This window comes from Anopheles nili, chromosome 3, assembly GCF_943737925.1.
Source record: "Anopheles nili chromosome 3, idAnoNiliSN_F5_01, whole genome shotgun sequence".
Taxonomy (NCBI): domain Eukaryota; kingdom Metazoa; phylum Arthropoda; class Insecta; order Diptera; family Culicidae; genus Anopheles; species Anopheles nili.
The window spans coordinates 30617316-30638522 of record NC_071292.1 but is presented as its reverse complement, the minus strand read 5'-3'; the positions used below and the strand labels follow the sequence as shown (position 1 = coordinate 30638522).

General features: G+C 47.6%; 3 protein-coding genes across 4 annotated transcripts; 2 read left to right on the top strand and 1 right to left on the bottom strand.

The window, feature by feature from the left end:
* Window positions 1-2130: 2130 nt before the first annotated feature.
* On the top strand, window positions 2131-15432 carry LOC128727433 (tyrosine-protein phosphatase non-receptor type 21). The gene is made up of 7 exons (XM_053821347.1): window positions 2131-2215; window positions 10044-13366; window positions 13461-13679; window positions 13758-13934; window positions 14013-14172; window positions 14249-14412; window positions 14494-15432. Exons 1-7 carry the CDS (start codon window positions 2131-2133, stop codon window positions 14620-14622), a joined length of 4257 nt encoding a protein of 1418 aa, XP_053677322.1. The 3' UTR covers window positions 14623-15432.
* Window positions 15433-15882: 450 nt separating this feature from the next.
* On the top strand, window positions 15883-16960 carry LOC128727447 (30 kDa salivary gland allergen Aed a 3-like). The gene is made up of 4 exons (XM_053821363.1): window positions 15883-16027; window positions 16107-16376; window positions 16446-16618; window positions 16687-16960. The coding sequence occupies exons 1-4, from the start codon at window positions 15904-15906 to the stop codon at window positions 16882-16884; spliced, it is 765 nt and encodes a 254-aa protein (XP_053677338.1). The 5' UTR covers window positions 15883-15903; the 3' UTR covers window positions 16885-16960.
* A 387-nt stretch (window positions 16961-17347) lies between these two features.
* On the bottom strand, window positions 17348-21018 carry LOC128727436 (ATP-dependent zinc metalloprotease YME1L). 2 transcript variants are annotated; one of them, XM_053821351.1, is made up of 8 exons: window positions 20817-21018; window positions 20125-20680; window positions 19746-20055; window positions 19332-19648; window positions 18868-19258; window positions 18630-18795; window positions 18376-18559; window positions 17348-18310 (listed from the first exon to the last, which is right to left on the bottom strand). In XM_053821351.1, the coding sequence occupies exons 1-8, from the start codon at window positions 20841-20843 to the stop codon at window positions 17982-17984; spliced, it is 2280 nt and encodes a 759-aa protein (XP_053677326.1). In that variant the 5' UTR covers window positions 20844-21018; the 3' UTR covers window positions 17348-17981. The 2 variants fall into 2 exon arrangements, with proteins under 2 accessions (XP_053677326.1, XP_053677327.1); XM_053821352.1 differs by having other exon boundaries at window positions 19332-19645.
* Window positions 21019-21207: the final 189 nt, after the last annotated feature.

Here is a 21207-nt window from a genome sequence, read left to right as displayed (position 1 = left end):
CACAAAGATTAAGACTGGATAGAATAATTTGATTATTTGCTAGTAATTTCAATAAAATAATATTTTTAATATTTTCATAATCATTACAAATGCTTTGCTATTTTGAACACCTATTTCAACGACATTTTGCGTTCCATTTTCAACTGCGTTCCTGTTCCGCTGTTGTCATACCTCACTATGGGCAGTTTTATTATCTGATATTAAATATTAGATATCTTCAAATTTGTTTTAATTTAAAAAAATATTCAAACAAAAATTTTTTCCTCTTATCATGTCCAATTTTTTTCAATAACTCACAATATCTCATTATCATAAACGCATTTAAAAGTGGATACCACAGGTACCGATATCGCACTTGAACTCGAGCGTGTAAATGCACTGTGGATAAAGTCAAACGGCTTCAAGCAATGTCATACGTAACTGAAACGATGGGTAAAAAACAAAACAAAACGCATTAGTTTGAATTCCTGCTCTAGCTTGCACACTCGTCGGAATAGCTAGAATTGAAATTAGAAGCCATAGTAGAGGAACGCATGCAGTGCTAGCTACCAGTTAGTTGCTAACAAATGCTTTAAACTTAGCCTAAGCTAGTGCCAATCCATCCAACAATTGCTTCGTTGAAAACGGCTACAAGAAGAAGAAGAAGAAGATCAGGGGTTTGCAGCGAAGCAACCTGCGTGTACCGCGTCGCCCACGGACCGTCCGCATAACATCGGTGCGCATTCGTTCAACGCACAGCTTAAGTGATTACATTCTTGCGCCAGTGGCCAATTGCAACGCGATTTTTCCCCGTGCTGTGTGTACCAAGAAAGGCCCGTTTAGCAGGCGGCATAAAACGTCCGATGATCCGTCCGCGATCAGCGCGGTGATCGCGAACCGCCGCCCCGAGAAGAAAGTTTCGACGCGATACCTCCGTGGCCGTGTGTTCGTTTGATAAATTTAGAGAAATCGAACGGGGGTTCGTTCGGTGGTTTGCGCCGTTGCAAAGTGGCACACGCGCCTGGCAAAAGGGGGTAGGGCTAAAATCCACCCCAAAGTGCTTCCGTTTGCGTCCAGCGGGTTCTGATGATCAAGCAATTTGTAAAACACAAATGCGCTCTTGAGGTGGCGAAAAAAAGAAGCCCCAACGGAATGTGCCTCCTGCTCTGTCGCGCGAGTGCGCGTCCCTTGGGCGGACGACCGTAGCAAAATAATAATAATAAAAAAATAGTGTGCCCGTGCATCCACGGGCCTAAGGCAACCGTGGGCTGTCTGCGTGTCACTCTGCGCTCAAGCGCGAGGACCACAGTCTCGTTTCGGGCAGTATTTGGAAAATTGCCCCGTCTCAAGCTGGCCAAACGCTCGCCCGGTACGTCGTCGTCGTCGTGGAGCCGTGGCGGTCGCGCTCAATTGCAGCTGATGTTGAAAGTGAGGCAAAAAAAAATCAAGTGTAAATGCAATGCCGCTGCAATCGCCATCGTGTCAAAAGTGGGCTCAAACCCAGCAGCAACGTAGCATCGTCGACGTCCATCCTGCTTGCTGGTGATTCAACAGCACCGGACGTGCATAGGTGCGCTAGATCACCATCCTCTGTCCGGAAGCGTGCGTGCAATTGCACCGTGTGTTTGTGTTTGTGCGCGTGCTGTCCCCTCCAGAACGTGGTCCGAGGGACTGGCCCTAATTAGCCATTAGATATTATGTTCACTCATCAAGCCCTAATTCCCGGCGACATTTGGAAAGGCGCCCTCGTCGTCGTCAGCACCAAAGTGAAGTACCTTTAGGGAGTTTTTTTTCCCTCTCCTTACGATCGCAGTGAGACACGTCCAAAAAAAAGTTACCGCGCACGCGTGCGCCCCTTTTTAGTTGGTTTGTTTCGTACGTTTTTTTTTTTGGTTTATAACTGTTGGCTGTGTGTGTGTGTGCGGTGGTCAACCGATCGTGGGAGTTGAGAAATAGGGCGACCGTGAGGTGAAGTGCAGGTGTGTTCGAGCAAGAGTGCGTAGTGACCTCACGCGAACACGCTCCGTGAGCGAGGGTGCAAAGAAGATATAAAAGAAAAGCAACAACAGCAAAAAAGAGGCAAGTTCTCTAAACACAAAGCGTGTGGTGCGCGGTGGGTTGCGGTTTCCCCGCGAACGATCCACGCTCAAAATGCCTTTCCGGTTGAAGCTGAAGAAATCTCGCCACTACAATGTCATGTCCAAGAGCCTGTTCGTCATATCGGTCGATCATCTCGGTGAGTAGCCAACATTTCCAACGGTTTCGCTATTATCTTCCCGTTAACGGTAACTAACCGATAAAAGTGAGAAGGCGCAGGTCGCAACACCACCACCACCCCTTCGTAGGGTGCAGTTAAAAGTTTGCCATCCTCCCCCCCCCCTTTTTTTGGGGGGAGGTTTATTAATAACCATTACTCTCGAGATGCTTCATCATCACCGTTCGGTTGTTCGGGAGGAAACAAAAAAAAAAGGATCACCCGTCACGAAATGACGTCTCTTCCGTTTTCTGGTTTTTTTTTACATTGCGCACCCCCCAAAAACGGTGCTTTGTTTATTTCTGGGGGAGAAGCATCCCCAGTTGATGGACGAACGAATACAAACACACGGACACGATCGTTGTGTCCATCTTCCGCAGGGTTTTATTTCCGGTTCACGCATTCTATTCTCCCCTTTTTCACCAGAACCCGGTCACGTTGGGTGCGTTTGTTCGTCCGGAACTCGACCGGAATCAAAGCTCAAAGGCGCACGATCGCTAGCGTGGATGACATTCCTGAGCGGTGAATAAAGCACGCGTCGACGTCATTGTGTAATAATTGTGAACTTGGGCGGCACACGGTCACCGGTGAGTGATTCCGAGGGGGAAATGCCTGCGCCTCGAATTGGTGTGGGGGGAAAATGTGGAAAATGGGGTGAAAGAAAAGCAAAAAAAAAAGGAACGATCACCCCTGGCGCGCACTTGTCGCGCAAGCTCTCGGGGTTATGTGTTAGGTCGGCGTGATGGTGTGCGAGAGTGACGGGGATTCTTTCTGTTTTTGCCCTCCCAATCCACGGGGTGTGCTACGAAACAATGCTATTAATGTGCAAAATATATGCAGAAATAAAAGAAAATGAGATTCATTTCACAATAAACACTCACACCGAACCAAAAAGTGCATTCATTGCGTTTGCCAATTGGGGGAGTCTATTTCGTCGTACAGCTAAAAGTCTGATGCATCCTTACGGTGATAAATTTTTATGAAATGCTCTAAATACGAGGATCTTTCCACGATCTTTCGTCCTCCTTGGGGTTGGAAAACCGTTTGGTGATGACGAACCGGGTTCACGTGGCTCGGTAAAGGTCATTAGCAAATCTTTGACCACTCAAGCATACGGACACGGTGCCACGGATATCGTGTTGTCTTCATTTCGGCTACTCTTGCTACGAACCGGTGAGCTGATGAACGTGGCACAAATACGCAATTTGCAAAAGACGGAAATTAGCACTAATTTTGCTCGAATCGCAAAGCATCAAACTGTGACGCCAGCTTTGCGATCTGTTTGTGCAGCTAATGGTGCAGAATTTGAGAATCGCCAAAGAACACCTTCGACAACCTGTCCACGAAGTCGAAGGAGAATAATCTGCCACGGAATCGACTGTTACGTCACCCCCTGCGAACGATCAAAATGATACTTCGACGTTGAGCTTTGGATCGTCTTGGACCGGTTTTGACCATTATTGGTGAGCATAAAATATTTGGAAATGATTTGAACCCCGCATCGAATATGTGGTGGGCACGAAGAAACATCGAATCGACATTCAAGCATCGAATTATTTATTGCTATTGTGTCCAAATGTGAGGAGAATTTTAATCTTAAATGTATGTTTCCTTGAATTTTTTGAAAGATTTTATTTGATGTTCATTGTACCTGTGCAGTCGGTTGGCTGTTATTGCTTACGTTCTTGCTGAAAAATTTTAGATGAAAACGTTTTCTTCTGTTTGAGATGAAGTTTGAAAACGATTATAAACTGATTTACAAAATTGATAGACATATTCTTCACCACTTTAAAATACAACTCATGGGTGTTAAAAATGCTACCATAAAGTAGTACTCAATGTATAAATGGGAGTCTTTGCCTAGAATAAACCAAATACAATGTGTTTTTAAATTTATGAAAGTTGCTACACTTCTTTCTATTAAAAGCTCTTGCAGCACATTATTCCTTCCTTCGCTTCACTTTGGCATACAATGTAACAGGATATTTGTACATCGTTTACCGAACAAACGGGGGTGGCTCATTAATTGATCATTACAGTTTTCCCACCAACAAATAATCCAAGCTTTTCAGACCGAACCCGACATTGAAACGGCACCCCGCTTCTTGAAGATGCCCGTGGGAAAATGGTAATTTCACCTGGTGAAAAATACGTTATGCTCAATGCTGCCAAGCGGGGGGATGCCGTGTAGAAATAGGGCTCGCTATCGGTGCATGAATTATGTGCCCGGCTAGTGCGCGAATTTCATGCAAACAAGCTAATGCATAAATTAAGCTGGTAATGAAGAAATACTGTAATTTTGCAGGCGGCACTGCTTTGGGGCCTTTTTTGAAGGAATGTTGCACTGTTTCACGATCCATCTCTGAGGGGAGAAGACACAGTAACGGCTTTCAATTAACAAAAAAATCACGCGATAGAGAAAGAATTGATAAAGCGGATGTTTTATTCTACTGCTGATACTGCTGCTGATGAATGTAAACATGAGCAGTGAGAAAAATTCCATAAAATTCCTTTAACATATTACACAATCCGTTCCATCTTCATCTCGTTATCTCGCGAAGGTCTCACCCCTCATACGCTACAACCCGTCAGATTCCGACTGTAACATGCATATTTCACAATAATCACCCTTCGCTTATCATATGCTCAAGAGCGCCATTTGCCAAGCTAGCAACTCGGGGGAGGTTTTCGACTCGATCAACAACACAAGTCACTGTCAACATTCAATCCCCGTGCCGCAAAATAAGACATCAAGTGGTCTTCGGGGCAGCCACTGGGGAATGCGAAGTAATTATACCCAACGCTCATCGTCGTAGCAATTGTAGGGAAAATGCGAGCAAATATTTACATCGCCAGATATCTTGAAGATGAAAAAAAAGCACTCCCAACACCTCTGCGCTACTCCAAACCGTCGGTATTCTCATCTGTTGTTATCATTTCAACGGCGCAATGATGCATACGCCTTAGACCGCTCATGTGTGTGTGTGTGTGTGTGTGTGTGTTAGTGGTTGCAAACCTCTGATAACGCACGCACTGCGAAAAAAAGGGCCTCGTTTATTATTTTTGTTGTTTTTGGAAACGTCTGCGTCACGCCTTGGAACAAGCGATTAAATTCGAACGGTCAAGGAGGCCGCTCCATTGACCTGTTTCCTGTTGTTTTGGTACCGTTTAGCAAATAAAACTAAGCTGATGCGGTGAGATTTGGTTGTTGTTTAAAAGGAGGGATTTTTAAAGCCCCATCGATATCCCAACAATACCGTCATTTTTTTTATCCCCCGTCTGGTGTTGCGCGTGAGTGTTTGAGATGGAAAACTGACCATAATACTTCCATTCCAGGTCTCCTGCTTCACAGCAGGCTGTGCACTCGCGAGTAGGCTTCAATCAATCAGCCTACTAAGCATATTAATTCATTCTCTCTCCCCATGCGGGAAATTAAACTGGCCAGTCAATTTGTGAAACATAAAAGGCAAACTTTCGCGATGGTCAATGGGGCCAGTTGTCCGCCCCCTCCTCCTACACGGTCTTCTCGATCCACCCACTCTAAAAAAAACCCCTTGGCCAGATATGGACGAGCCGGAGAGAGAAACCTTATGGGGTAGCGTCTTCTTCGTTGGCTTTGTCGTGGTTGTTGTCCTCCGTCGCCGACGCCCTACGATGATGTCGATGCTCCTTTGGCTTCGGTGTTTGGCCATATACAGGGTAAAGCTGATAAGGTAAGGTAAATGCTTGCCTTGAGCCAAGGTATCTTGGCTCCCCAGCTAGCTTTATAGAGGACCGCGAGAGGATCCGCACTTTGCGCCAGATACCGTGACAAACTGTGGAATGCGTGACGACAAACGCGTTCACAGACCGATTCACGGTTTGGGACCTTCGGTGGGGTTGAAATGAAATGCGCGCAGAAGAGAGGTTGTTCGGTTTTGTTGTAGGTGTTGTTAGGGCCGGTGAATAGCGGGTGTGTTGTGAAGCACGTTCTTCACCTGAGTCATTGCCGTTTCAGGCGTATGTTTACGAAATTTAGTGGATTTTTATTCGTCAGCCTAGGAAGGAAGCAATGGAAATTGAAAAGTCGATGGAATTTGGAGAAAAGTAATGGAAAATTTCATGGTTTCAGACATGTTGTTAGAAGCAAATAGTATTGTTTATACTTCAATTAATGAATTCCGCGGTAAAATAGATAAGTTATTGGTTTTTATAAATGTTTTTAGCAAGGCCTAATGATTTATGATTGGCATCATGTTCTATGACGTTCAAAAACAAAATAAATGAGATAAATGGATCTAAGAACTATATAACTACAACAATTACACATGGAACTGTAAAGCATAAATTTTAAATTATGCTTACTTGCAGCATATTTCATATATCAAATGATACAGAACCAAATGCTAATGATATATTTCAGATCATACTGAAATATGATCATCTTACATGACATCAAATGTTGAAATAGTCTAGGTTATCTATCGTGATCTCATTCAATTGAAGCGCACGCCTCATAAAACAGCATGCCATGAGAATAGCATGACTCACAACCGCATAAGGATATCCCTTTATACTGTGATCCGTTACCTAGCTCCATAGTTCTTGGTAATTTTGTAATCACACAACCGGCCAGTATAGAGCTGCGATCACAGCTCAGCTAATCTCGCTAACATCATTTATCAAACCCAACATTCCACTCCCCAACACTTATCAATCCACGTATCCACGATGGTGACTCCGATTGTCGCCCACAATCAGGCGCGGGTGTGACTGTGATTGAGTATGTCGCCCGTCGACGAAAGAGCACCGCCGAGACGCGCACTCCGTCGTGAATGTGCGTGATATCTGTTAGTCCGCGGAAAGTGTCCGCTTAGTCGCCGCCAAGCCGCTGATTTAGCCGCGATTCCGGGCCTTTTAAAGGGGTGTTTTTTTTTGTTTTTCGTTTAGCTCACTCCAGCCGTGCCAATCCGCGCGTGTGTGTGTGTGTGTGGGTGGATCTCGTCCACCTCCCGGTAGCCCCTAGTGGTTCCCTAGTGAATTCAATCTCTCGATTGACACGCGTGCACTGGTAGTGGTAGTCGACGCAGCGTTGCATCCGCCCCATTCGAAGTGAACAATTCTCGCACGTGGATCTTTGCAGTCGTGCGATCGTGTGTTCCTCCCGAAGCCGAGCACTAATGATCGGGTTTCACCGGGTGGTGTACCTGCTTCGGTGTTTGATGATGTCATTTGCGATTGGAACGACGTTAATTTGAACGCAAATCGACTAACGCGCGCACTCGCGACACCCTGTCAGCGATCGATCGTCGATCGCGTGGTTTGTGCCATTCGCCTTTGTGTCGGAACAAGTGCAACGTGAGTGTGCTGCGCGCGCGCGTGTGTGTTTTGGGGGGTTTTTTTTTTACCAAGCACAAGTGTCCCGAAACGGTGGAAATCTAAATCCGGAAAAACAGCCCACCACAACATGCTCCAGTTGGTGGTGACCATTTTGAGTAAGTTCGGTTACCGGCGGCAGAGGCATGTGAGTGGAGGGAACAAAAACACAAAACACACGATCAAGTGATCTTCTTCTTCTGCGCGCTGTTTGCTTGTGGAATTCCATTCCCTTTCCAGACGCTGAGCAAATGTTGTAAAAAAAAAGAAAATAAACACCGGGCCAACAGATTTCGTTTGCTTAGCAGATTTGGCACGAGTTTTCCGACCAACTCCCACACCCACGCCGATATCGCGTCCCGCAAACCACACACATTCATCATCGCACGGTGACAGAAACGGTCGTTTTGCTCGTCCGCGGGCAAACAAATGCGAGTTATCACCGCGCGTAGTGTACCTTTTTGGGGGATGGGGGGAGGCCTACAAGGTAGATTATTCAAATTTACAACCCTTTGTGTACGTGTGTGCGTGCCCGTTGGGTTGAAGGCACAGGGAGGCCGTGCGTCCCCACCGGTGAGGAATGCGGCGCGATAAGGCAAAAAAAAAACGTGGTCATGGCTAGCTAATTTCTTGTTAGTGTTTTCTGGCCACCTTTGTTTTTTTTTTCGTCGCAGAATGGCACGGGGAAGGGGGGGGGGGGTGCGTGCGGAAGCAAGGCCTCTTCGAACAAGTTTGTACAAAATTTTCCATCCTCCCCGATACTCCACTAATGCCGTTTAATGCGGTTGTTTAGCGAATACGCCATGGAAAATAGAGTTTCACGTGAACGAAGCAAAAAAAAAAGCACGCAAGCTCTCTGGAACGAATCGGCGAGGTTTGTCGGGAGAAGCAACGTGAGAGGGCCACGGGAAAGCAGGCCGTGTGTGCCGGTTAACATTAGCAAATGGAAAATTAAGAGAGAAAAAAAACGGTACCGTGGTCTGGAAATAAAGCACAACACGTGGAGGATCGGTAGCTCATCGAAGCCCTGCCGGTCGTGTAAAAGGGCTGGCTCGAATAAACGCTTCCGCAGCATGCACCGGAAGCAAATGCCCGTATCGGTGGCCATTTGATGGACAGACGGCGGACGACCCAGTCGGGCAGGAAATGGAAAAGCTGCTTCCCTTTCAAGCCCTTCGCCCTTACAAATCACGCTCAATCGATAAGGCGACGCGATTTTAGTCACATTCCGTCAAAGCGAGTGTGCGAGCTCTCGCGCACATCCCTCAAATCATCACGCACGTACGCAACACACCAGACAGTTAAACAATAGTTTCCTTAATTGTAGGTATTGCGCACCACGTCGCAACCTAAGCGCGATCACGGTGACAAAGCTTGCCCTTGACTGCCGCAAACGAAGGCTCCTTTGATGCGCAGGTTGGTTGCTGTGGAGAGGGTTTAATGTTTTTTTTATTTTTACTCGACATCTTGCATCGTCAGCAGCGGGTTGCTTGGTTTTAAATATTTCCTACCGTTTGGGGATGCTGGAACCACCGTGAGGTTAACAATGAATGCTTTGTGTTTTGTCGTGCCGTTTTGTTTGGGTTTTTTGTCTTGACATTCGATATTTGATGATGCTTTAACCAGTGGTGGCATACCTTGTGCAACAGAATGCAATAATAGTTCCAGTTTCCGGCCATTCCGAGTGGGTGTTGAATGGAAAAATGATTTTCTAACAACACGTCACCTACTATGAGTCGGTTAAGGGTTGCATTCCACCCCCACGAGCAGAGCACGTTGTCGTATTTGTGCGTTTATATCTTCCCAAATTTGTTCATCCAAATTACGCTGGGTTGGCGTGTTATCACACTTTAAGCGACGACGACTTGAGTCAACAATTTTGGCGCCGTTCACCAACGCGATCAAGATAAAAAGAGATAATGCCGCTCGAACAGTGATTCAGTTGCCTCGTTACCTATAAATATATTTGTTTTTACACGTGTAGTTTAGCAACGATAATGAGCCTGTCGTTAATTGTAATTGTTACTGGGTGCTGTCTTGTTGGTTAAGTACTTGGGTATTCGTTTATGATGCCGCTGACTTGGTGACTCAATCTACCCTTATTAGTCTATGGCACCTTTGGAGACCCTGGAGGAAAATGCTTGTCTACAATGACACATAGGTCGCATTTTTAAGCATGCACGTCGGGATCTTGTAATTTGTTTGAATCGATCCAACGTCGAAGTTATCTTGCGATAGACACATTCATCACTTCTCAAAACCGGCGATGATGATAAATCCTGCTCAGCCACAAAATCGCCGCAGGATTTATGTTGTGCGCGCGCTCATTTTATTGCAGGTTGTAAACGAGCTCCACTTCTTCCATGCGGTTCTATTTCCGTCCAATGACGAATGCCGACAGTGTACAAAAAAAAACACGTAATAACTCCTCGTTTCTCCCGCTTGTACCTTTCAGATTCTTCCACCAAGATCGACTGCACGCTCAGCTCGGAGAGCACTGGTCAGGAGTGTCTCGAGAATGTCTGCCAACGAATCTCGATCCAGCAGCCGGAGTTCTTTGGGCTCCGGTACGTGGTCAAGGGCACAACGGATGAGATGCGTTGGGTTGATCTGGAACGTCCCCTCAGCCGGCAGTTGGAGAAATACTCCGCCAACTCGAAGGTGCTGCATCTGCGCGTGATGTACTACGTCCTTTCGGGTGTCAGTTTGATCCAGGACGAAGGAACAAGGAACTATTACTTCCTGCAGCTGAAGCACGATGTGGTGGAAGGTCGCATCAACTGTGACCCTCGGCAAGCCGTCATCCTGGCGAATTACAGCCGACAGGCTGAGTATGGGAACCATCAGGATCGGCATACGGTTGAGTACCTGAAGACACTGTTGTCCTTTCCGCACGAGATGGTACAAGCAAACCTGCTGGAAGCGCTCACTGAGCAAGTGATCCAGCAAGCACACGAGCTTCACAACGTCACGCAGGGTGACGCAGAGAGCCTGTACATCTCAGCCTGCCAGCAGCTGGACGGATACGGGCAGGAGACATTCACGGCCAAAAACGACGGCGGACTGGAGGTGATGTTGGGAATCTCAGTGTCGGGTATTATCGTGGCGAGCGACTCGAACAAATTCTATCCCTGGCGTGACATCACGAACGTGGTCAATCACAAGCGTGCGTTTAACATCGAGTGTACGGTGGCACGGGAAAGCGCAGGTTTCACGGTGGCTGATGTCGCGACGGGACGGTATATCTGGAAGCTGTGTGCGCTGCAGCATCGGTTCTTTGTGACGTACGAACAGAACCAGACGCAGGCGAGTCAGATGAACCTGAATCTGTTCCAGAACATGGGTGACAATCTGAACGATAGTCGAGATGATCTGTTGGCTGAGCAGCAGTATATTCATGCGCAGCAACAACACCAACCGAGTCCTTCACCGGGAGGATCTCAACCACCGTACCAGAGCTCGATGGGTGGTACGAGTTGGCCAAGTTCGCATGAGCTGGCGTCACACTCCTCCAGTCTCTGGAACAACGCGACCCAACAACACACCCTCGTAGACACCCAACCAGGTGGTGGTCATTTGTCGTCCAGCAGCGTCACGATCGCAACCGCCACCGGAGGAAGCATCAACAATCTCAACAACCTCAATCCGACGAACGTGATGCAATCGTCGCGATCCTCCGGGCTCGATATGAACCTCAACTCGACGTCGTCTACTGCCGCGGTGCCATTGGAGTACTCAAGCCAGCTTGGTTCGAGCTGGGGCTTGAATCCGGTCGGTTCGAACGCGTCGTTGATCAATCGCGCACAAAGCTCGTCCTGTTTGGATCTCAGCAATAACAATCTAACGCCGGATCGGGAGCGATTGAAGGCGCTCCTTCCGACTTATCGACCAGCACCGGACTACGAGACGGCTATCCAGCAGAAGTATCGCTCAAGCAGCAACGACGTGCGGCTTGTGAATGGGAATATGTTGCATCTTTCCGCTTCGCAGATGCTGGCCGCTCAGGAACAGCAGCAGTTGGTACCGGCTGGACATCATCTTGAGTACGGTATCACGGGAAGCCAACCAGATGTGTCGTATTATGGTCAGCACTTGCAACAGCAGCAGCAACAACAACAGCAACAGCAAGCTTCCGCTGGCCAGCAGGTTCATCAACAACCCTATCCGGACGTAACACACCACACAACGACGCACATTATCGGTCCACACTACTCCGATGCGTCTGATTATGGTCTAACGCATCGCTTCAAGATGATGCGTCTGGTGAAACCTCCTCCACCGTATCCAGCCAACCGGCTTAGCTCAACATCGACTCCCGATTTGGCATCTCACCGGGCATTACTCGGTTTGCGAAGTGCGCAGGTGTCCGGTTCTAGTCCTGACCTGGTATCAACCCGTCCGTTGATGAACGCTCATCACCACGCTACGCATCTTCCGCACCATCAGCTACAAATAGCGCATCTCGCACAGAACGGAGGTCCTCTATGCTATCCTTTGGCCGGGGCTCCGCACGCTCAGTTACACCACTCCCAAACCATGCTGCCCCACGGGACGTACGAGAATCTGAACTTTATGGAGAACCTACCGTCGACGAAGGCAGGTCTTATATCTCCTGCAAATCAACCCTCTGGTGGTGGTAATGTGTACTATTACGTGCCGGGAGGGATGGAACACCTGTTGCTGACTGGTGGAAGTTCGACCGAAGGAACCACTCCATCATCGTACCACGCAACTGCCAATGGTCACATGGGATTGGCGGCGAAAGCGCACCTGAACCGATCGTCTCAGCACATCAACGGATCGATCGAACCGATCTACGAAAATGTTCCCTTACCGTGGAAGGGTGAGAACGAACCATCGGCCGGAGAGATACGAAATCGAACGGCCAGCGTCCAGTCGGCTCCGGGTGTCCAACATCACGGTCAAGCGACGGTACGTCCGATGCCACCGACACCACCGCAACCTCAAACACCAACCGGTGTTAACGCCCCGGCGAGTGTGCTGGATGGTGCGGGTGGTTTTAAAATGCAATCGCAAACCGCTCCCCAACAGCACGTTCAAACCCAGGTGGTGAAAGTTCTTCCCAGAGGAGTAACGCCAGCAGCGGACACTGGAGCAACAAACGCGGCTATGGGACCACCTCCATCCTCGGGACAATCGTCGAGTGATCTTTCCACGCAGCATGTGAACGCGGATGGTCCTCTAAACGGTTCCACCGCAAGCTCAACGGCACCAGCGACTGTGGCCGCCGTCTTAAAGGTGGAACCGATCCCAATGAACCGATCCCTTTCGTCAAACAACGTGCTCGATTCCTCGCAATACTCCAGCTATACGCTGAATGAAACCGCTCAGAGCGGCAGTGTTCGGAATGGGCACAACGATTCCGGTATCAGCTCCATCACGGGATCGACGAACCTCGGGGGAAGCGGAGGCAGCACCACTAGTCGCAACGCCACCCACAACAGCTCGGCCGGTTCATCCGCCATGTCGTCGTCGGTGAAGGAAACGAAACGTCGGCGAATCTGGGAGATCCTTGGCGGACGGTCGAAGAACTCCGCGGACAAGCAGAAAAGCGCCACACTCGGGCGGGACAAGGATCGCAAGAAGAAGGGCTCTGTGCCGGATGCCAGTGTGGCCGGAAGCGGGGGTGGAGGTAGTGGTGGAAGTGCGAACTCTTCGATGAATGAAGGCACAAACGCGGGTCAGCTGAGGCATCGGTGGTCAACGGGATTACCGAGGTTACAGCCACTGCCGGCGAATATAAGCAAGGAAAAATTGGTACGTGTAAGGAGCATGATCTCCTAACTGCACGAGGTTATGTAGGGAGGATCTTCTAATGGTTATCCTTTTTTTTTCTTTCTTCTCCACTCAGTGCTCACTTCTGGAATCGAAACTGGCGGATCCGCAGCTGTACTGCGAGTTTGAGCGCATCCCAAAACGAAGCGACAGTGCCACCTATAACTGTGCGCTCTCAGAGGAGAACAAGAACAAAAACTTCGACCCAACCTTCCTGCCGTACGATAACAACCGAGTCCGGCTTACACCGACCCGAGGCAATCGTGTGGGCTACGTTAATGCATCTCACATAACCGTAAGTTGAAAGCTTTACGGTATGGTACGCTATTTTGGGTGAATTTTATCGCCAAATTCCTATCGTTTCTATTTCCAGAGCACGGTGGGCAATAAGCAGCGGTTCTACATCGTGGCCGAGAGTCCTAACGACACGCTGACGACCAACATTTTCTGGCAGTGCGTTTGGGAGGCGGATGTCTATCTGCTGGTGCAACTATCCAAAGAACTTAACTATATCCCGCAAACGAGCGATCGTTGTTTGGAGTACGGGCAGGTACGTAATGAGTCCCAATGGAGGGGATTTAATTTAACGGACAAGATTAATAACCTCGCTCTTCTTTCGTTCCGACAGTATCAGGTATGGCGCGAGTTTTCACAAGAAACCGACCGGTGTACGACAAGCAAGCTGCGGGTTTATCACACGCAAAGCCGCCGGTATCGATCCGTTTGGCATCTCTCGTACACGGAATGGGCCGATCAAAACTGCCCCGGTGATGTGGGCCACTTTTTGGGTAAGCTCGAGAACGTCTCCAAGCATGTCCAAGCGGAATTCTTAATTGAGAAAAATGTTTATGCTGCTTTTTGTAGGATTTCTGGAGGAGCTGAACTCCGTACGATTGGCATCGATCGCGGAAGTACCTCCGTCTCACAACACCAATCCGCCTGTGCTGATACATTGCAACGAAGGTGGAGGTCGTACCGGGGTGACGTTGGTTGCGGATCTGCTGCTGTACACACTGGATCATAATCAGGTAAGCTTTGATTCGGCGTTTTGCGATAGCCAGTTATCATTCAATCGTCGTAATACTCAATGTGTTTTGTGTTGCTTTCAGGACATCGACATACCACGCTTGATAGGGCAGATTCGGCAACAGCGAGATAACATCATACCATCGCTGGCGCAGTATAAATTCATCCACGCGCTGCTCATACATTATTTAAAGCAGAACAGACTGATATAACCTGGTGGACTAACGACGGGGATGCCACGTGTGCCTCCGTGAAAGGTGCTATGGAAGTTAGACTTTTTTTTATAACCATTAGAGTCCGCTAGAATTTTTCGATGCAAAATTATTTAAAACGTAACACATGGATCATGGCAACGCACAAAATAAAGGATGACTGCTGTTTGTGAAATCCGAGTGATGCCGTAAAGCTTGGTGCAATAAATTATGACGCGGGCAAATGTTAATATCGGTGAAATCGTTTTACAATAACGCGCAGAAGCAAGTAACCAATTGTGTACAATCGCAACCCAGAAGAAGGAGAAGAAAAGAATTAACCTACGATCAATCGTGAAACGCTAGTATTAATTTAGACGAAAATGATGTATTATTTGATCTATTTTTTAACCATTTAACGATCGACTCATGTTCGCGACGACGGTGTTAGGTGGTTCATTCCACCATGGTTCATGTGTTTTAGCTTGCTAGTATTATATACATTTGTACTAATATAACTGCTTTTCTACCGTGTCCAGTCAAAGTGGCTACACGTAGGTGGTAGGCAGACAATCGCAGCCGAATATCGGTGCGCCAGAACGAATAGTAAGATTAATCACCAGTATGTAGTTGCTTCGGGCGGAAGGTATAGAAAATGCTAAACTTTATAAGACTTGTATTTTTGAGTTTTCGTTAGAAAAGCAAAGAGAAAGCGCGAAAAAAGTATTTCCTTCACTAGGCATAGGCGTTTATTTATGTAAAGTGGCTGTATTTTCCCAACCCCCGTAGGGAAGTGGAAAGAGCAGAGGAATTGAATAAAACCATACACGAAAACACCAATAACTTCATCGTCTTTGCTATGATCGTGTGGCACTAGAAATATATCTATTCAATGACATCAAGGTTTGTAGTATGATTGATTCTATCATTTCATTTTAATTTTTACGGAACTAATTGCATTTTGCAACTAGGGGCATTTAAAATTCCTGTAATTGTTTGTACAGATGTCAAGATCGGTATACCTTACCCCTGTACGTATTGGATAACACTTAATAATATGTATGCTCTGTTCAGCAAGCGATATGATACAAATCTCTCCTCCCATTGCACCATGTTTATTGAGTGTGTATTTGCTATTTATCGACACCGTAAAGCACGTTTACTTGTCGTTCGACGTTTGAAAGCTGAACAAACACCTGATCGATGCAAGGATCCCTGCAGCTTCATCGTATAAAAATGGACCGATCGAGAAGCAAAGATCATCAGTTAGTTTTGTGTTGCCGTACCATTGTTAAACGAAAAATGAAGTTCCTGCTACTGTTGGCCAGTGTGCTCTGCCTCGCGTTGATCGTTAACGGTCGAGCGGCAAACGATGCGACCAATGAAGAGTCATCGGCAGATCAGGCTGAAGGCACCGAGGATGATGGTAAAGAAAATCTCACAACATTTTCACGAATCATCTGCACTTTATCTCATACTTTACGTTTGTGTCCTTTTCTCATAAGATGCTGGCACTGACGCTAAGCAAGGAGATGAACCGGACACAGATGGCGAGACCAATGCCAACGGAGATGAAGCAGGTGGTGACGATGCTACCGGAGAAGAAGAGGTATTGGCTGAGGACGGTGAAGGAGACAATGCGGAAGATGCCGGTGAAAGTACAGGTGAAGAAGCCGGAGAAAGCGCAGGAGAAGATGCCGAAAAGGACGCTGAAGATGGTGACGATCAAGCAGGTGGTGAAGATACTGCCGCCGAAGGTAGTGACAGTGAAGGAGGCAAGTATTGAGTTTGTATATTGCGTTTGGGCTCCTTTTTATCATCGCTTGTGTTCCGTGTGTCCGTAGGTGAAAAGGAAGATGCCCGAAACACCTATCGTCAGGTGCACAAGCTGTTGAAAAATGCCATGAAGGTCGACCTGAAGGATAGTTACTTGAAGTCATACGTTTTGGCCCGCCTTCAGGAGCGACTGATGAATCCGACCATTGAATTGGTGGGCTCCATCGAAAAGTACTCCAAGGTATGACCACCGGATTTCCGGTTACGAATGCCATTGCACTAAATGCGTGTTTTTGTGACCGTTAACAGATCAAGGAGTGTTTCAACTCGCTAGACAAGGACGTGAAGGATTTGGTTAAGGAGTCGGAGAAATCGTACAGCGAATGTACTAAGGACGAGCAAAAGACCAATTGTGGCAGTGAGGGAACACGCGAACTCGACGAGGGTCTTATCGAGCGTGAGCAGGAGCTTTCCGACTGCATCGTTGATAAACGTGACGCACAATAATCGGATGTACGATACGCGTGCTGACATGCTGAGCTGCTTTCAGTAAAAATGGAATAAAAAATGCTGCAAAAAAAAAACACAGAAAATGGTCGAATTTTATTCTTCTTGTTGCACTATTTATGATATGATCGCTTTACGGAGCTTATCATAGATGGTCGTGCTTATGGTGAACTTAGATGTTCCTAGATCTTTCAAAATTGCGTAAAATGTTACTAAAATTACGTTAAAACTAACGAGAAGTTAAGGGCCACGGATTTCTTTTTCGTGCTTGGGATATCTAAACGAACACTTTACTTGAAACAGTTGAAAACCGTATAGAGATCAGGGACTGCAACATCTTAATCTCGATCACTTGAGCAGAATGGACTAAAAATCTACTAAAGCGAAGCGTAATTCAAAACATTTCTTTCTCCGGTCATCATTCGATCGCTAAATTAACAACTGTGGCGTTAATTAATAATAACAGTGTACTTTATTTTTAATTCATACCTAAAGCGATATCAAAGCGCATGTTTCCAGCGCTCATTATTTTTCTGCCCTAATAATTCCGTCTGCAGCTCCAGCAATCGAGGGACTATGCGGGATTAGTGTGGATTCGCGTGCAGCCTAAGAAATAATATGTATAAATATATACACGCGTGTATATATTTTGAATCAGCATCTCCAGTTTTACAGTTGCATCGATAACATTTGTGTTGGATTACATTTTAGATCTGTTTCGTTTTGTTTAACAAAACCCCCTTCCAGTGGGCAGTCACGTTCGAGTAGCAAAGGGGAGGTGCAATCACTTGGGGGAAAGTTTTTTTTGTGTATGGTCTTAACTACATTACCGTAAAACTACCGGGAAGTAGTCAGTTTTGTAAGGACTACCTATCCGCTTCAAATCGCTGCTTGTGTGTCTTTAGCCTTTATAAGTGCTTTTAAATATACTGCCCCATAATTCAAAGGTTCACTCGATGATGCATGCTGTTTCTCCATGTAGCGTGTAATCGCAGGATAACGACCTCAAAGCAGCGATCTCTCCCGGTTGAAGACTGCAGGATAGGTTCACTGTACCTTGTATTCCAACGCTCGATGCCCGTGGTTGATCCGAGCGCTCAATTATCGTCGGTTGTTATCTTTTCCCCGCCCATGATCGCCTTGATGTCCTCGGCGTCCAGCGTTTCGTACTTGAGCAGTGCCTCGGCCAGCGCTTTATGCTCCTTGGAGTGTTGCTTGAGGATCGCTTTGGCCCGTTCGTAGCTTTCGTTCAACAGCTTCTTGATCTCGTTGTCAACGCTTTCGATTGTCGATGGTGACAGCACCTCGTTCTGTCCGAATCCCTTTGGACCTTCGATCGTCCGCAGGCCTACTCGCTCCGACATGCCCCATTCCTTGACCATGTGGGCCGCTATCGAGGTGGCTTGTTTCAAATCACTGCTCGCGCCTGTAAAAAAGTGTAGGAAAAATGTAAACCCTGGCAAAATCAATAAACCAATCGTTGTAGCATACCAGAAGTAATTTTGTCTGCGCCAAAAATCAACTCTTCCGCCGCTCGACCACCCATCATCGTGTCCATCATGGCGAGCAGCTGTTGCTTTGTAACGTGGTAGCGTTCCTTTTCCGGTATGTACGCCGTATGACCCAGCGATGGGCCTCGCGGCATGATTGTTACCTTGTGAAGCGGATGGGACTCCTGTTTGGAATGAAAAGATGATGCAATAAGATGTCGTTGTTGCTTGCATACAGCGCTATTGCGTTCTCACCTTTGTGTAGTAAGCAACTATGGCATGACCACCCTCGTGGTAAGCAGTGATTTTGTTAGCTTCCTCGTCGGGCAGGCGGGACTTTCGCTCCGGTCCCATAAGTACCTTGTCGCGCGCGTTTTCTAGATGTTTCATCGTTACCGTTTCGGCGCCATCGATAGCCGCACTGCAATGGAAACAAGATCGTTGTTAAATGCCACTGGGGGGAACGTGTTCAGTCCTGAGAGGTGATCCTTACCGCAAAGCAGCCTGATTAACCATGTTCTCGATGTCTGCCCCGGTGAATCCGGTCGTCCCTCGTGCGAGCTGATCGATGTTGATCTCCTTGCTGAGAATTTTGCCCAAATAGTACGTGAGAATTTCCTTCCTTCCCGTGAAATCCGGCGTCGGTACAACCACTTCCACATCAAACCGGCCGGGACGTAACAGTGCTTGGTCGAGATCGTCGCGTCTGTTGGTGGCACCCAGCACAATCACACCCTCGTTCTGCTGGAATCCATCCATCTCAGAGAGTAGTTGGTTAATTGTCTGATTCGCGTACGGATGCAACACCGAATTGGTGCGCTTCGCTCCAACCGAATCGATTTCATCGATGAAAATTACACACGGTGCGCGTTCCTTGGCGGCCTCTGTTTGGAGACATAACATCGATATTGAATTAAATCTAGCGACGATTCATTGGCCATTCCTTCTGTGACTTACTGAAAAGATCGCGTACGCGTCGAGCTCCTTGGCCAACGAGTACTTCGTCAAACTCTGGTCCCGCTGCGTGGAAAAATGGCACACCAGCCTCTCCGGCGACGGCACGTGCGAGCAGCGTCTTTCCCGTACCAGGCGGCCCAACCAAAAGCACTCCCTTTGGCAGCTTTCCGCCGAGATTACTGAACTTGCCCGGGTTCTTTAGGAACTCGACAACCTCCTTCAGTTCCTGCTTCGCCTCGTCGCAGCCTTTCACGTCTTCGAACGTGACCGTGATGTCTTCCGGATCGACCTCCACCTGGTTGCCGATCTGTATTCTGCTAATGAAGTCAAACGTCAAACGCTGGTCAGTTACACTGACGCTCCCTCTCCTGTTTGGACAACCGGTGCCCGGTGGCGGATCGCTACCATACCTACCTAAACACGGATCCATTCGGCGAAGCGAACATGCTGATGAAGATGCCAATGAAAACGACGATGATGAGCAGTTGCTGGAAGAACTTCAGATATTTCATCGCCTTGCTCGAGCGGTTTTGTTGGTCCGGATGGGACGCGGTGAGGTAACCTTCGGCAAAAGCTATCTTCAACCGTTGCCGCTGTTCGTCCGAGAGCGATGGATCGTCGGTCAGCAGCTTATTGAGTGGTTCCCCTTGTGCCGGAGTGCCAATGGTTTGAGCCGAATAAGCCACCGGGTCGTACTTGTGCGAAATTGGCGGTGGTGGGTTGCCTACAAACAAAAATTCAATCCGATATGAGACTCTTGTTACATTGCAGCCTTAGAAATCAGCTTCCTTACCCAGTGCATCCTTCATTCTCGTGTACAGAGCCGGATTCCGCTTCATCTCGGCGCTTATTGACCGCACCGTTTTGAAGCCTCGTTGCTGGACAAAGTTCCAGGTCGAGTGTTGAGCTAGCAATCCGTGGACGAGCTTCTGCACAGCTTCACCGCTGAAAGACACACTCTCGGCGGGACCGGCATGTTTTCCCTTTTTCACCCGCGGTGTCACGTTCAGACTCCATGGCGTACTTTCCCGTATACTGCCCAGCAGTTCCACCTGGCTAAAGTGTTTCAGTAGGTTACGCTCTAGACGGCGGGGCAACTTCAGGCGGTACAATTCCTCTGTTGGGATCGCTGTTGCGCTGTCCGCCTGAGATGGTTCTAGTGTGCTTCGGAACGTATCGGTGTACAACTGCACGAGCGATTGCTTCAAACGGGGCACAAAGTCCTGCTGGGCTAACTGCGACGTCGCCTCCCTGCCCTGGTGGTGCTGGTGTTGGTGATGTCTGTGCTGCTTCTTGAAGGCTATATTCGAATGTCGGGGCGTAATTTGCGACAGGTGAAATAGTAGTTGCTGCAAAGCCAAATACAGAACACAATCAAACTTTTGCTCTTCTCACTTGGCTGACGTGCTTCTTGCGCGGGTTTGTGAAATTCCAATGAGAAGGGACGTTGGGTTGGGGGAATCTTGCTGCCATCCGCGTACTTACGTGCTGATGTGTGTTTACTGTAAACATGGTAGCGCAGGATTGCGTTATCAGTATGGTTGCTGCCCGCTAAAAACGATTTCACAGTTCGTTGTCAGAAATTAATGCCACCGAACGGGAATGAAGCCGAGCACTTTTCCTCCAGGCAATCCAGCTACGGCGGTGGGTTGCTTTTTTGGAACTTTTCTTTTGTAATAACACCGCAATGATTTCTGCTCCTGATGGTTTTGGGCCTGTTGTATAATTTGACGTTTCAACAGCTTTCGGTAAATGTCAACATGCCGTGCAAAGGTGAGGCCAATAGCGTGACCAAAAGCAACATTTTTGTACACAAAGTTTAATACATTATATCACTTTGTATACTTAATAATAATGGTGAAAATTTCAAGCAAAG

What these genes read in the sequence shown, in the direction of transcription:
- LOC128727433 (XM_053821347.1), top strand. Translation starts at nt 2,131, where the DNA reads ATGCCTTTCCGGTTGAAGCTGAAGAAATCTCGCCACTACAATGTCATG. An exon ending in TGATGTGGGCCACTTTTTGG is followed by an intron (nt 14,173 to 14,248) that starts GTAAGCTCGAGA and finishes TGCTTTTTGTAG; the next exon opens with GATTTCTGGAGGAGCTGAAC. An exon ending in ACACACTGGATCATAATCAG is followed by an intron (nt 14,413 to 14,493) that starts GTAAGCTTTGAT and finishes TGTTGCTTTCAG; the next exon opens with GACATCGACATACCACGCTT.
- LOC128727436 (XM_053821351.1), bottom strand. Translation starts at nt 20,843, where the DNA reads ATGTTTACAGTAAACACACATCAGCAC. An exon ending in CCGAATGGATCCGTGTTTAG is followed by an intron (nt 19,649 to 19,745) that starts GTAGGTATGGTA and finishes TGACTTCATTAG; the next exon opens with CAGAATACAGATCGGCAACC. An exon ending in CGCAGACAAAATTACTTCTG is followed by an intron (nt 18,311 to 18,375) that starts GTATGCTACAAC and finishes ACTTTTTTACAG; the next exon opens with GCGCGAGCAGTGATTTGAAA.
- LOC128727447 (XM_053821363.1), top strand. Translation starts at nt 15,904, where the DNA reads ATGAAGTTCCTGCTACTGTTGGCCAGTGTGCTCTGCCTCGCGTTGATC. An exon ending in AGGTAGTGACAGTGAAGGAG is followed by an intron (nt 16,377 to 16,445) that starts GCAAGTATTGAG and finishes GTGTGTCCGTAG; the next exon opens with GTGAAAAGGAAGATGCCCGA. An exon ending in CCATCGAAAAGTACTCCAAG is followed by an intron (nt 16,619 to 16,686) that starts GTATGACCACCG and finishes GACCGTTAACAG; the next exon opens with ATCAAGGAGTGTTTCAACTC.